This window comes from Helianthus annuus, chromosome 6 (genome assembly GCF_002127325.2).
Source record: "Helianthus annuus cultivar XRQ/B chromosome 6, HanXRQr2.0-SUNRISE, whole genome shotgun sequence".
In the NCBI taxonomy this organism is placed as follows: domain Eukaryota; kingdom Viridiplantae; phylum Streptophyta; class Magnoliopsida; order Asterales; family Asteraceae; genus Helianthus; species Helianthus annuus.
The window spans coordinates 114314329-114330802 of record NC_035438.2 but is presented as its reverse complement, the minus strand read 5'-3'; the positions used below and the strand labels follow the sequence as shown (position 1 = coordinate 114330802).

The following is a 16474-nucleotide window of genomic DNA, read 5'->3' as shown; positions in this document are numbered from 1 at the left end:
ATCATCATCATCAGTTCATTCTTCATCATCATCATCATCAGCAGTTCATTCTGGGTGTTGGAAGCTAGATCCACAAATCACCTACAAACAATTACTCTCATAATTCATTCAACATCAAATTTACACAAATCATCAAACCCTAAGTGCCCTAACAACAACAAATCAAGATCCACAACACAAATCAGAAAATCAACGAAACAAGTTCATCATCATCAGCAGCAGTTCATTCTTCATCATCATTATCATCATCAGCAGTTCATCATTTCCTTCTTCCTGATCCAACAACAAAACAGAGGATTCCAGCAGTATTTGAAGAAGATGATGATAAATAATTATCATCCAACAACAGTTCATCACTTTCTTGAACCCGAATCATTCGGATTCTTCAACCCTGTTTCCATCTGCTCCGAAACTGAGGATTCTTCATTCGAATCGGTTTTATGATCACACCCCGGACCACCCGACCCATATGGGTGTTGATTACATTCTTGTTATCAACAATCCCCATTGCAGATCCATCAATTTTCAATAAAGGACTACTCGAAACACGGGGCATTTTCGCCTTACCGGCTAAATGCGAAATACTAGATCTATACTGCAAATCAGGTTCGTTTTCCGGCGACTCCCTGTGTTTCTGAGGATGTGCGAAACCCTAGCGGCGTGGCAGTAATGGTGATGGTAGTCTGAAAATCCAGCAGTAGCGGCACCGGCCCGGATTGTCGCCACCGACAATGAGGTGCAGATTTGAAAATCCAGCAGTAGCGTGGCGTGGCAGTGATGGTGAGTCGCCACCAGCAACGGTGAGTCGCCCCTGAGGTTCAGATCTGTTCGCCGTCCGAGTCGCCCCTGAGGTTCAGATCTGTTCGCCTGCAAATGGAGGTTCTTGTGGATCTTCAGATCTGTTGGGCTTATTTTGATGACGATGATGAATTCTCCTGCAAATGGATCTTCAGATCTGTTGGGCTTGTAAAGACGGAGGTTCAGATGATGATTATGAAACAAGACGGAGGTTCTTGTGGATCTTCAGATCTGTTGGGCTTATTTTGAAGAACAAGATGATGACTTAACAACCCTTGTGGATCTCCAGCAGTATTTGAAGAAGATGATGATAAATAATAATAATAATAATAATAATAATAATAATATGGGGTAAGATTACCAAAATGCCCTCACCTATAAGGGTCAAACTACCGTTGACTGTTAACAGGGGGTAAGGTTGCAACAGAACAGTGAACAGTGGGGGGTAAAATTGCAATTATTTCCTTAGGGAGGTAGACATGCCAATGACCCCTAACCTCAGGGGGTAAAATTGCAGTTTACTCTAAATAAAAAAATGAAATCAAAAACTATAAAATGAATACAGGTATTGGTAAAGATGTTTGGTACGATACGCAAGTGACGTGATGTCAGTTTATCAGAAGAAAAGTCAGTAAAAACAAATATCGGTACCGAACCGATGTTGTTCGTTCGCTTTGGGTTCGGTTTACTATGGTAGCAACACGATATATGTTATCAAACAAAAAACCATAAAAAATAATACATACATATATCAATGTTTTTCGGTTCGGTACGGTATGGTAGCGATACGATCTTAGTTATCGAAAGCAAAATAAAAAATAAAAATAAATAATGGTACCGACAACTTAGTCCGAGCCAATTTTGTTTGGTACGATAGTGTCACGATAGCCGTTTTCAATAAAGTTTATATGACAGTGTTGAACAAATAAGCATAGAACGCAAACCAACTAAATCGATTTCAACTGAAAATCATCGGTACAGATATTCGTTTTTATTGTTTTCTGTCAATGTAAGGTTTTTTCTTTCGATTACTATAGTGAGTACCGATACCGGAACTTATAGAACATGTGTCGATCAAAATCCCGCAACGAAGCGCGGGGAAATATCACTAGTTTATATAAGAACAAATGGGATGTCCAATGTTGTGGGAATTACAAAGGGATTAAGTTGCTAGGATACACCATGAAATTACGGGAGAGAGTAATTGAGGCTAGACTCAGAAGAGAAACTTAGGTTACATTAAACCAATTTGGATTGATACAAGGGCGATCAATTATAGAAGCAATACATATTCTAAGGAGATTGATGAAGAAGTGTAGGGAGAAGAAAGATGATCTACATATGGTGTTCATTGATTTTAGTCCTATGACAGTGTGCCACGCATATTGATTTGGGATAGTTTGGAGAGTAGAGGGGTTTCTGGGAAGTATATTGACTTAATCGGGGATATGTATGTTAGGACTGGGACTAGTGATCAGGCGCCTGTAGGGGATACTGATCTTTTCCCTGTGGAGGTAGGACTCCACCAAGGGTCTTCCTTGAGCCCTTTTCTATTTGCGATCATCTTAGATGAGTTGACAAAGTTAATTCAGGAGGTTGTTCTGTGGCGGGTTTTTTTTTTTTTTTTTTTTTTTTTTTTTTGCGGATGATATTGTGTTAGTTGCAGATAATAAACGATACGTGAATGCGAGGTTAGAAAAGTGGCGAGCAACTTTAAAGGGCAAAGGTTTAAGAATTAGTCGAACCAAAACCAAGTACTTGTATTGTGACTTCAGTGGTGTAGGTAACGACAAGAACATTCAGATCATCATTGATGATCAAGTGGTTCCGCAGGTGGCTAAGTTCAAGTATTTAGGATCTTTTGTTCAGAGAGATGGGGAGATAAATAGTGACGTTTCCCACCGCATCAAGGTTGGATGGTGTAGGTAGAGAGCTGCCACTAGGGTTTTGTGCGATAGGAGGTTTCGAACTAAATTGAAGGGGAAATTTTATAGGGTTGCAATTAGACCTGCTATGTTATACGGGTCCGACTGTTGGGCCATCAAGAAAGTATAAGTATGCAAGATGGGGGTAGTATAGATGAGAATGCTACAGTGGATGTGTGGGCACACAAGGTTTTTAGGGAGAGGTTAAGAGTAGCTGGTATATCAGATAAGATGAAGGAGGGAATATTGAGATGGTTTGAGCATGTGAAGAGGAGATAGACGATATAGTCAGTTAGAGTGGTTGAAACTCTCATTGTGGAGGGGAGGAGGAGTAGAGGCAGAACGAAATTTACTTGGGATGAGCGAATTAGACCGGATTTACTAGGATTGCACCTCTCTGAGAACATGGTCCATGTCAGGAGTTCGTGGAGACGTATGATTAAGATTAAGGATTTCTAGGGGATGATGCAAACTGTGTCTTAGGTGTGGCGTATTGTTGTAGGTAAGTTTACGCGTTAGGTGGAACTTCTATGCGTTTGTCATCTTGTATCTATGTGTATAGGTTGTTGTTATGTTATATTTGTCTTGTTTACCATGTACTTTGTCCCCATTCATTTTATATTGGTAGCTTCAAATATGCATACACACACCTCGTGCGCTATTTATTGTTTTATTAGGGGTTTTGGAGCAGATGGTCTCCCTGGAAGACGCCTCTCTATCCTCACGGGTAAAGGTAAGGTGTGCCTACAGTTCACGCTCCTCAAGTCAATAGATTCGCTATTTGTAGGATTTTACTTGCCATGATTGTTGTTATGTATATAAAAAACACAAATCAGAATTTACACATCAAATTTAAAGTGTGAAGAGGAAAACGTATAAAACTTGCAAGTTGTCTATGAAATTAATGTTCAAAGTATCCAAAAGTGAAAATGAAATCATCTATCTCATTTCCTAAATCATAACTAAAAGTCAAATGTGATGATAACGATATATATGTTTGACAAGTTCAAGTCAAACTCAAGCTAGAAGAATTTGATGTTAGACTTTTTTGCACACTAAAACAAGTAACAAGGTTTCTATATAATTTCGTCGATCTCAACAACTACTAAATAATAAATTTTGGAAAAATATAAAGTTTAACAACTATTTAAAATATTAGTTTGATGACACGAAATTATTAAAAACTTATGAAACCAATAAACGTTATCAATATATTGTGACAGATATTATTTATAAATAAGATAACAATATTGTTAAATAAATTGTTGTTTAATCTTCATAAACCGTTAAAATTATATAAACCTAAGCAAATCGGTCGTTTGACGTATACACCAAATTAAGGATTGTAACTTTGTTCAAAGAATCAGATTGAACTAGGTGTTTATTGGATTGACAAGGTGATTAGATGGTATAAATTGGCAACAACTAAACTTATTATGGATTGAATTGGTATCATTCGGTGTAATTTGGTATTGTTTTGGTGTGATATGATTTGATTTGGTGTATGTTGGTGTGAATACGTTATATTTCGACTTGTTTCGATTTCGATTTGGTGTTTAGATTGATTTGGAGAACCGACCCGAGCTTATAATTTTAAAGTTCGGTTGTGAGAAATGGTTACCGAGTAAACGAACAAGATGTTTATGCCGTAAACGATTAATAATCGTAAGCTCTGCCAAAAAGTCATCTTCCCCCTTCAAACTCTCCCGCGAAAACCACTTGACAGCCACCTCAACATTATTCCCCGGCAAAACACCATGGTAAACGACACCGTATCCGCCCTGCCCGAGCTTCCTCCTCTCATTAAAATTATTCATCGCTTTCTTTAACTCCCGTAACCGGAACTACTTCGGCATTCCGGGCAGCGTCCTGAGCCGGCTCAATATATTCGACTGCGACCGGTCCACCAACCACTTCTTATACAACCGGTAGCAAAAATAACCCGCTAACGCCACCAGCGCCAACACCAGCTGAACCCCAATGGCGATCAAGATCATTGATAACGGACTTTTAGAGCCGGTACTGATGATGTGCTTAACTGTGATGTTCCATTTCAACACACAGTTTAGCTCCACTAAGGTTCCGGTGGATGCCGCGAATCCGATGTAGGATTCGCTGCTAACTGCTTTTCTAAGATTTACCGGATGTTCAATGACCGGAGTTTGCGGCATGGGAGGCGTGGGTGAGGTTTTTCCCGGCTGTTCTGCGATGTAAACACGTATGACCTTTTCATTTCCGTTGTACCGAATCCAGACGTTGTGAAACGACGGCGTTTTGGAAGCAAGAGTGATGTTTAAGGGAGTCAACGGTGTGGAAACGACAGATACGATGGAATTGATATTGAGGCCGATGTGATTATTATCAATATCGTAGGGTTGTTTGACGGTGTCGAGCTCGATAGCTAAGACGTCTGATGCTTCGTTGTCAAGGGTTTGGTTTATGAGCCCGAGGTACTAGCCGTAGCTATTATCGGGGACAGCGATGGTGGGGGCGATTAAGAAGGCTAAGCCTTCGCCGGAAGTGCCGTTGATAGGGAACATGTTGAGGAGAAATGAGGTGTCGAAGGAGGCTACGGAATCACCATCCCAGAGTTTAAAGGGCTGGCTGAGCATGACCCTGCCGGATTGGTTGCGGAGGTCGAATGCGGCGTTGTTGTTGCTGGTGTCCGGGGTGACTTGCAAGGCGTCTTGGCTTACCCGGGCGTAGTTTTGAAAGGTTAGCTCGGAGTAGGCTTGTGATACGGGCCAACAGGCCCAACCGATGATTACAGCCCAGCAAGCTTCTTCAATTAGCACAAGGCCCAAACGAGATGTGAAGAAGCCCAGTAGGCTGATGGATTAAGCTCCAAGGCTGCAACAAACCCACATTTTATTTAATTGTTTACTGCATGTTTGCTTTTGCATTATGTTTGAAAGAGTCAAGTGCATGATAGGGTAGTTATTTGCATGATAGGTGGTAGTGGCACTAAATAAGGAATATGGGTAAATAACCTACATTCCCTGCACGTTTAAATTCATGTTATGTTTTTGAATTTGGAATATACACAGAAAATTGCTCCAAGCATTATCTCTTAACCCTTAAACTCTCTCCCTAATCCTTCCCTTTAGTGCCATCATTTGGTGCTTTCATTCTCAACTCACCTGCCGCCATGCCTCCACGCCGTGACACCAGTGGTGACCAGACCTAACCACCTCTGGCCGACCTCATCACTCAGCTTATCACAGCCACCAATTCTGCCGCTGACAAAAACACCGCCCATTTAACCGCTCTCATCGAAGCCACCAAATCCCTCAACACCAAAATCGACTCGCAAACCGCTACCACCGCCAATCTGGTTACCCACATCACCACCCTCTCCGATCAACTCACCACAGACACCTTCACATCCCCACATCCGAAAATTCCGAAACCTAATGACCCACCGCCTTCCTCTTCATCGAACCACCACAACAATCCCAAACCACCCAAAATCAACCTACCTCTGTTTGACGGCACGAATCCGCTCGGTTGGATATTTCAAGCGGATAATTATTTCTCGTATTATAAGATTCCGATGGAGGAACGTGTTTCGTTAGCCGCGTTTCACTTCATAGGAGATGCACTCTCCTGGTACCAACATTCAGCAGGCAACAATCTCCTCGGATCTTGGAACGACTTTAAACGGGAAGTTGAACTCCGTTTCGGTCCTTCCACTTACGAGAATCATGAGGCAATTCTCCTTAAGTTACAACAGACAACGTCGGTTAAAGCGTATCAAACTGAATTTGAACGGTTAAGTAACCGGGTTAACGGCTTACCTCCACAAACCTTAAAGAATTGTTTTATTTCAGGACTCAAACCGGAAATCCAATCTGAATTGGCGATCACCCTGTACCAGGCCTGTGGCTTGGCCCAACTGGTGGAGGATAAACTGGCCTTTTCTTTTAAACTAAAATTTCCGTACTCTGCTAAACCAAATTCCAACATACCCACATCCAGCAACTCTACCACCACACTTGCCCTCCCATCGACTCCCGTTGCCAACCCTTCACAAAACCCTGCACCGATTTCCCTTCCAACCACGCATAAACCACTCCCATTCACAAAACTTTCCCCTGAAGCTATCCAACAACGTCGTCGTGACGGCCTTTGTTTTCGTTGCCCGGAGAAATTTGTACCAGGGCATAAGTGTTCACCCCCACAATTTTTATTGATTGTGGATAACGACGAACACAACGTGCTGCCAGATCAGATTACCAATGATTCTCCGGAGGATCAGTCCACACCACAGTTTTTGTCACTTTCCGATGCTGCGTATTTCGGTTTGTCATCCGTCCAAACCCTACGCATTACCGGTTTCATCAACTCATGTCCAGTTACGGTGCTAATCGACTGCGGTAGTACACATAATATTGTTCAACCACGAATAGCGAAGCAACTGAATCTCCCAGCCAACCCTCTCGAACCTTTTGCGGTTATGGTTGGCAATGGCCAATTTTGTGACAACTCGAGTTTCCGACATTTCATTTTCACATCTATTGCGCATTGAATGGTTAGTTGTTAATTTGTTTCGACCAGTACACTTTTGGTAACATGTTAAACTGTATTGTGATTGATATGCGTTATACGGTATGTGTTAAGTGGGTTGATAGATTTGTGATATGCATGTTAATTATATATGTGTTATATATATACTGTGTATTGATATATGAGTATGAGAGTTATGATACTTAGCCGAAAACCCTTACTTGTGAAATACCCCACCCGAAAACACCCTAGTGGTGAAAACACATTAGTGTTTTCGTCCAAGAATGCCCAACGAAAATCAATTGGGCTTTGGCCCAGTAGCTCCTTTCATATTTTGTTCCTAGTCTTTACGTGATAATTCTAATCGGCAAAAAACCCTAACCACCTCTCAGTTACTCTCTCTCGATACCCTTTACACTCGACGGCAAACGTGAGCATTCGAGTTTCATTCACTGATCCGATCGACTTGCTGCTTTCGTTGTATTGGTTAGTATTCAATTGATGTTAGTTATTTGTTCCGTTCAGCATGTGCTATCTGTTGGTTATCATATGTTATCTAGAATAGATTCCATTGATTCTGATTTCATGATGCCTGAATGATAATTTTGATCGTGCGTTTAATTTGTTGAATGTTGATTTAATCTGCCTTGTATACCGTATGAGAATGAATAATGATTACTGGTCTTTGCTGCAATCATGTTTCTAACTGCAATGGATTTTAGTAGTGGAATGATTTCATGAATTATATGAACCTTAATATCAATCTATAGTTGTGACAGTTTGTGTATGGAAATTGTGTATATGCTGCTGATGATAATGATGATTAGATTGCTGTGCGAATCTGATGTGATGAAGATAATAATGGTTGAGGCCAGCGAAAACCCCCACCCCCAACGAAATCACTGCCCAACGAAAACACCCTGGTGTTTTCGCCCAAATGTGTTTTCGACCCAAGAGGGATTTCGGCCCAAGTGATTCGGCCCTATAAGTGTTTTCGCCCATGTTGATTTCGGCCTATGTGATTTCGGCCCAAAGTGTGTTTTCGGCCCAGATGTGTCTTCGGACCAATGTTGTTTTCGTCCAATGGCCTTTATCTGTTAACTTGCTTGATTATTGATTCAGTTGATTAATAACTCTATTAGTTATTAACTCGGTTAGTTGAATTGCTTTGTTAGTTTATTATTCCTGTTAGGTGTGTTAAATCTGTTAAACATGTTAACCTTGTTAAACCAGTTAACCCTGTCAAGCACACTAATGAATAACCACGTTATAGCAAACTTTGAAAGACACTTATGTGAATGTGAAGCACGAATTTGCATGAAGTCGATAAATTGCTTATGTGAGACATGAAGTTAACTGCCAAGCACTATGTGATGTTAAATTTACATGCGGGTCATTACGAATGAAACTGATTGTATATATATATACGTGCGTACTATAGGTTGTGACTGATTATCTGTGAGCGTGTATTTCTTTAGCATACCGAGCAAACCAAGGTGAGTTCACACGAGCCAAGGCATGGGTTCCCAGGGTGGGAATGGGTTGGATGATTACTTGTGCATACTTTGATATTAACGAACGATTAAACTGTTGATGCTTACGAACTGCCTTCGCACACACCCTGGTCGGTAAAGACTATGGTCGCGAACAAACTACTCAACTGCCTTCGCACACACCCTGGTCGGTAAAGACTATGGTCGCGATTTGATTAACCGCCTTCGCACACACCCTGGTCGGTAAAGACTATGGTCGCGAACTATTCGAACCTAATCTTCGCACACCTGCCTGGGAGGCCGCGATGGAACTAATCATATGGAACGTAACGATTAAACCATTACTCACACTATACGATATTGAACTTTAAACTGTGAACTCGCTCAACTAGTTTGTTGATTTTCTGCTGCATGCCTTGCAGGACCTTAGGTACTTATGGAGCTTGCACTGGGGGAGCGGGACGTTGTGGGCAGTGGATTATGAACGCTATGTTAAAACATTTCGAACAATTGAACTTATGGTTTACTTGGGTTATTTACTTATGCTTCCGCTACTGATACTATGATTGTTTTGAAACACCAATTGTATTGAATGAGGTTTTACGAACTACTTTATTTTATGCTATGTTCAATATGATTGATGGCTTGATCCTGGTCATGTCACGCCTCCAAGCGGTGGTACACCGCGTGTGGATTTTGGGGGTGTGACAGATTGGTATCAGAGCCATTGGTTATAGAGAACTTGGTTTTAATATGGGAAAAACGTTTTTATTAAAACCAGACTATAACCAGAACAGTGCTCTCAACGATCCACAACGACGCTTCGCTCCACGTGCAAGACTCGACATCCTAGGTAATGAGGTTTATGTTTATTACCTGCTTGCTAGAACTGCATAGAACTTTGCTCGTAGTATGCTTACATTACTGTGCTCACTACTTGTTATTGCTTAAGAACACCTATGTGCTTACACTCTTCTGTCATCGCACTATTCGCGAACCTTTCTCACTTATGTTGCCTTTGATGTGAAGATCAATGGCCGCACGAATTACCATGACTCAAGCCCAGCTAGAGGCTCTCGTTGCTGCGGCAGTTGCAGCCGCCCAAGCAGGTAGTATACCCTGCAGTATAGACACTAGGATCTTTAGATCCTACATTAATTCTCGTACTTAACTTTGCCCTATTCGTATACAATAGGTCAACCCGCTCAGCAACAACCTGGGTGCACCTTCAAGAATTTCATGGATTGTCGTCCTAGTTCGTTCAGTGGCACGGAGGGAGCAGTTGGACTCCTCCACTGGTTTGAAAAGCTCGAGTCGGTTTTCGAAATGTGTGAATGCCCTGAGGCTCGCAGGGTGAAGTTCGCCACTGGCACACTTGAAGGGATTGCACTCACTTGGTGGAACGCACAAGTGCAGATCTTAGGGTTGGCAGCTGCTAACGCCACACCCTGGAATGAATTCAAAGAACTGATCAAGAGGGAATACTGCACTAGAGAAGACATTCACAAGTTGGAGGACGAGTTGTATAACTTGAAGATGGTTGGTTCGGAAATCGAAGCTTACACCAAGAGATCGAATGAGTTGGCTGTGTTATGTCCAACTATGGTGGACCCTCCATACAAGCGTATTGAGTTGTATCTCAAAGGTTTGGCGCCAGAAATACAGAGCCACGTTACCTCGGCTAATCTCAACAATATCCAGGAAATCCAGCGTCTCGCTCATCGTATCACCGATCAGGCAGTGGATCAGAACAAACTGCCAAAGCGTATCAGTGCTACTGCTGCCACTACAGCTGCTACTTCAGTCACTCCAACTGCTACTACTTCTGCCACACCCAGCGAGAATAAAAGAAAGTGGGACGGGGATTCCAGCAGGGGATCAGCGTCTGTTCAGTCCCAAACTCAGCAACGTCGCACCAACGATTACCAGAGTCCGAGTCAGCAATCATCGGGCAGTCAGGGACATAGTGGTTATAAGGGAAATCACCCGTGGTGTAACAGGTGCAACAAACACCACAGTGGAAGATGTCGCAGGAGTCAATGTCAAAGATGTCACAAGCCGGGTCATGAGGCTAAAGATTGTAGAAGCTCGCGTCCAGCAAACCAGCACCAGCAACTTCCACTGCCAGCTCCACAGAATCAGCAGCAGCAGCCACAGCGTGGAAACCGGGGGTGTTTCCAGTGTGGGGCTGAAGGTCACTACAAACGCGATTGCCCTCAGTTGAACCAGAATCGCAATAACAATAACAACCAGGGCAACGGGAATAACAACAATAATCAGAACAACGGGGGAAACAACAACAACGGCAATGAAGCTCGTGGTCGTGCATTCGTACTAGGTCGAGGCGACGCAGTGAATGATCCTAATGTGGTTATGGGTAAGTTCCTTCTCGACGATATTTATGTTACTGTCCTATTTGATTCGGGTGCTGATACAAGCTATATGTCATTGAAAATGAGTAAATTATTAAAACGTACACCAACACCTCTAGACACCAAACATGTCGTAGAACTAGCCAATGGTAAAAGTGTAGAAGCCGCTCATGTAGTCAAGGGTTGTAGTATTGTTCTAGCGGGTCAGACTTTCTCGATTGACCTCATACCCATAGTTTTGGGTAGTTTCGACGTCGTCATCGGTATGGATTGGTTATCCCAACATCATGCGGAGATCTTATGCAAAGAAAAAGTTATTCGTATTCCTCGCTCCAGTCAAGAACCCCTCGAAGTACAAGGTGACAAGAGTGGTGCTGTGGTTGGCATCATCTCATTCTTAAAGGCGCAGAAATGTTTACGAAAGGGACATACTGCCATTCTGGCACTTGTCTCTGACGCATCAGCAAAGGAAAAGAAGCTGGAGGATATACCAGTTGTGCGTGATTTTCCTCAAGTGTTTCCTGAAGATTTACCTGGTTTACCTCCTCATCGTCAAGTCGAGTTTCAGATTGAGTTAGCTCCTGGAGCAGCACCAATAGCCCGCGCACCGTATCGTTTAGCTCCAACCGAACTGGAAGAACTGTCGAAGCAGCTACAAGAGCTCTTGGAAAAGGGCTTTATTCGTCCAAGCTCTTCGCCTTGGGGAGCTCCAGTGTTATTTGTGAAGAAGAAAGACGGTACGTTCAGGATGTGCATCGACTACCGCGAACTCAACAAGGTGACGGTGAAGAACCGTTATCCTCTTCCGCGCATAGATGACCTATTCGACCAGTTGCAAGGGTCGTGTTGCTATTCCAAGATTGATTTAAGGTCAGGGTATCATCAGCTGAGAGTTCGGGATGAGGACGTCTCCAAAACCGCTTTCAGAACTCGCTACGGTCATTACGAGTTTCTTGTCATGCCATTCGGGCTTACGAATGCACCTGCAGTATTTATGGATCTTATGAACAGGGTGTGCAAACCGTATCTTGATAAGTTTGTTATCGTCTTCATCGACGACATTTTGATTTACTCCAAGAGTCAGGAGGAGCACGAGCAGCACTTACGTCTTATCTTGGAACTTCTTCGAAAGGAGCAACTGTACGCAAAGTTTACTAAATGCGACTTCTGGCTTCGTGAAGTCCACTTCTTAGGCCATGTGGTGAACAAGGATGGGATTCATGTCGATCCATCCAAGGTAGATTCGATCAGAAATTGGCCAGCACCGCGTACACCGACAGAAATACGCCAATTCTTGGGTTTGGCGGGTTACTACAGGCGATTTATTAAAGACTTCTCCAAGATCGCGCAACCACTCACTATGTTAACACAGAAAGGTGTCGTTTACAGATGGGGTAATACGCAAGAGACCGCTTTTCAGTACTTAAAGGATAGGCTTTGCAGCGCACCTATTCTCTCATTGCCAGAGGGCACAGATGACTTCGTGGTTTATTGTGACGCATCGATACAGGGGCTTGGTTGCGTATTGATGCAGCGGGATAAAGTTATTGCATACGCCTCTCGGCAACTCAAGGTTCATGAACGGAATTATACGACGCACGATTTAGAGCTGGGAGCTGTTGTTTTTGCGCTTAAGATATGGCGACACTACCTGTACGGTACCAGGTGCACGATTTACACCGATCACAGGAGTCTCGAGCATATTCTTAAGCAAAAGGATTTGAATATGCGTCAACGGAGATGGGTTGAACTTCTGAACGACTACGAATGCGCCATCAAGTATCATCCAGGCAAGGCCAATGTTGTGGCTGATGCCCTCAGTCGGAAAGACACTCTACCTAAGCGCGTGCGAGCGCTACAGCTTACTATTCAGTCCAGTCTTCCTGCACAGATACGAGCTGCTCAGTTAGAAGCACTGAAACCCGAAAACGTCAAAGCTGAAGCCTTACGCGGCTCAAGGCAACGCATGGAACAAAAGGAAGACGGCGCCTACTATGTAACGGGGCGTATTTGGGTCCCACTTTATGGCGGTTTACGCGAGCTTGTAATGGATGAAGCTCACAAGTCTCGCTATTCGGTACATCCAGGGGCGGATAAAATGTACCACGACATCAGCACTACTTATTGGTGGCCTAGTATGAAGGCTCACATCGCTACGTACGTTGGAAAATGCTTAACCTGTGCGAGAGTCAAGGTTGAATATCAGAAACCAGCTGGTCTACTTCAGCAGCCCAAGATACCGCAGTGGAAATGGGAAGAAATTTCCATGGATTTCGTTACGGGTTTACCTAGATCCCAGCGTGGGAATGACACTATTTGGGTGATCGTTGATCGACTCACAAAGTCTGCTCACTTCTTGGCTATCAAAGAAACGGATAAGTTTTCTACACTAGCAGACATCTACTTGAAAGAAGTTGTTTCGAGGCACGGAGTGCCCACTTCTATTATTTCGGATCGCGATGCACGATTCACGTCAGAGCTATGGCAAGCGATGCACAAATCTTTCGGCTCACGTTTAGACATGAGCACAGCTTATCACCCTCAGACGGATGGGCAGTCTGAGCGAACTATTCAAACTCTAGAAGACATGCTTCGAGCGTGTGTTATCGATTTCGGCAACGGCTGGGAAAAGCACCTCCCTTTGGTGGAGTTCTCGTACAATAACAGTTATCATACCAGCATTCAAGCCGCTCCATTTGAGGCATTGTACGGACGTAAATGCCGGTCACCTCTCTGTTGGGCAGAGGTGGGGGATAGTCAGATTACGGGTCCAGATATTGTTGTGGACGCCACAGAAAAGATAGCACAGATACGACAACGCATGGCGGCAGCACGCGACCGTCAGAAAGCCTACGCGGACAAGCGTAGAAAGCCATTGGAATTTGAGGTCGGGGACCGGGTTTTATTGAAAGTTTCACCCTGGAAGGGTGTGGTTCGATTTGGTAAACGAGGCAAACTGAATCCGCGGTACGTCGGACCATTCGAAATCTTAGAAAAGATTGGCAAAGTAGCCTACAGATTAAAACTACCAGCTGAACTTGGTGCAGTTCACAATGTATTTCACGTGTCGAATCTGAAGAAGTGCCTGTCAGATGAGACCCTTATAGTTCCTTTTAAGGAACTCACTATCGACGAGCGGTTGCAGTTCGTCGAGGAACCAGTTGAAATCACGGACCGGGATGTTAAGGTCCTCAAACACAAGAGAATCCCTCTTGTTCGAGTTCGTTGGAACTCCCAGCGTGGCCCAGAGTATACCTGGGAACGCGAAGACCAGATGAAGGAAAAGTACCCCCAGCTATTCGAAACCAATGCATCCACTTCTGAGGCTGAAGCTACTACTACTGAATTTCGGGACGAAATTCCAAATCAACGGGGGGATGATGTGACACCCCAGGAAAACCAGTGAACGATGTAACTTACCTAGCTTCCTCAGTGAGTGCGTACCAAATTTCGGGACGAAATTTCTTTTAAGTTGGGGATAATGTGACAACTCGAGTTTCCGACATTTCATTTTCACATCTATTGCGCATTGAATGGTTAGTTGTTAATTTGTTTCGACCAGTACACTTTTGGTAACATGTTAAACTGTATTGTGATTGATATGCGTTATACGGTATGTGTTAAGTGGGTTGATAGATTTGTGATATGCATGTTAATTATATATGTGTTATATATATACTGTGTATTGATATATGAGTATGAGAGTTATGATACTTAGCCGAAAACCCTTACTTGTGAAATACCCCACCCGAAAACACCCTAGTGGTGAAAACACATTAGTGTTTTCGTCCAAGAATGCCCAACGAAAATCAATTGGGCTTTGGCCCAGTAGCTCCTTTCATATTTTGTTCCTAGTCTTTACGTGATAATTCTAATCGGCAAAAAACCCTAACCACCTCTCAGTTACTCTCTCTCGATACCCTTTACACTCGACGGCAAACGTGAGCATTCGAGTTTCATTCACTGATCCGATCGACTTGCTGCTTTCGTTGTATTGGTTAGTATTCAATTGATGTTAGTTATTTTTTCCGTTCAGCATGTGCTATCTGTTGGTTATCATATGTTATCTAGAATAGATTCCATTGATTCTGATTTCATGATGCCTGAATGATAATTTTGATCGTGCGTTTAATTTGTTGAATGTTGATTTAATCTGCCTTGTATACCGTATGAGAATGAATAATGATTACTGGTCTTTGCTGCAATCATGTTTCTAACTGCAATGGATTTTAGTAGTGGAATGATTTCATGAATTATATGAACCTTAATATCAATCTATAGTTGTGACAGTTTGTGTATGGAAATTGTGTATATGCTGCTGATGATAATGATGATTAGATTGCTGTGCGAATCTGATGTGATGAAGATAATAATGGTTGAGGCCAGCGAAAACCCCCACCCCCAACGAAATCACTGCCCAACGAAAACACCCTGGTGTTTTCGCCCAAATGTGTTTTCGACCCAAGAGGGATTTCGGCCCAAGTGATTCGGCCCTATAAGTGTTTTCACCCATGTTGATTTCGGCCTATGTGATTTCGGCCCAAAGTGTGTTTTCGGCCCAGATGTGTCTTCGGACCAATGTTGTTTTCGTCCAATGGCCTTTATCTGTTAACTTGCTTGATTATTGATTCAGTTGATTAATAACTCTATTAGTTATTAACTCGGTTAGTTGAATTGCTTTGTTAGTTTATTATTCCTGTTAGGTGTGTTAAATCTGTTAAACATGTTAACCTTGTTAAACCAGTTAACCCTGTCAAGCACACTAATGAATAACCACGTTATAGCAAACTTTGAAAGACACTTATGTGAATGTGAAGCACGAATTTGCATGAAGTCGATAAATTGCTTATGTGAGACATGAAGTTAACTGCCAAGCACTATGTGATGTTAAATTTACATGCGGGTCATTACGAATGAAACTGATTGTATATATATATACGTGCGTACTATAGGTTGTGACTGATTATCTGTGAGCGTGTATTTCTTTAGCATACCGAGCAAACCAAGGTGAGTTCACACGAGCCAAGGCATGGGTTCCCAGGGTGGGAATGGGTTGGATGATTACTTGTGCATACTTTGATATTAACGAACGATTAAACTGTTGATGCTTACGAACTGCCTTCGCACACACCCTGGTCGGTAAAGACTATGGTCGCGAACAAACTACTCAACTGCCTTCGCACACACCCTGGTCGGTAAAGACTATGGTCGCGATTTGATTAACCGCCTTCGCACACACCCTGGTCGGTAAAGACTATGGTCGCGAACTATTCGAACCTAATCTTCGCACACCTGCCTGGGAGGCCGCGATGGAACTAATCATATGGAACGTAACGATTAAACCATTACTCACACTATACGATATTGAACTTTAAACTGT

At 42.9% G+C, this 16474-nt stretch overlaps 1 protein-coding gene across 1 annotated transcript in view; it reads right to left on the bottom strand.

Moving 5' to 3' along the window:
- Positions 1-5982, bottom strand: part of LOC110936726 (probable L-type lectin-domain containing receptor kinase S.5) — a 7682-nt gene extending 1700 nt beyond the window's left edge. The window contains 2 exon segments of the mRNA XM_022179140.2: positions 4345-5552; positions 5864-5982. Coding sequence (XP_022034832.2) covers positions 4345-5552; positions 5864-5982 — 1327 coding nt within the window.
- Positions 5983-16474: the final 10492 nt, after the last annotated feature.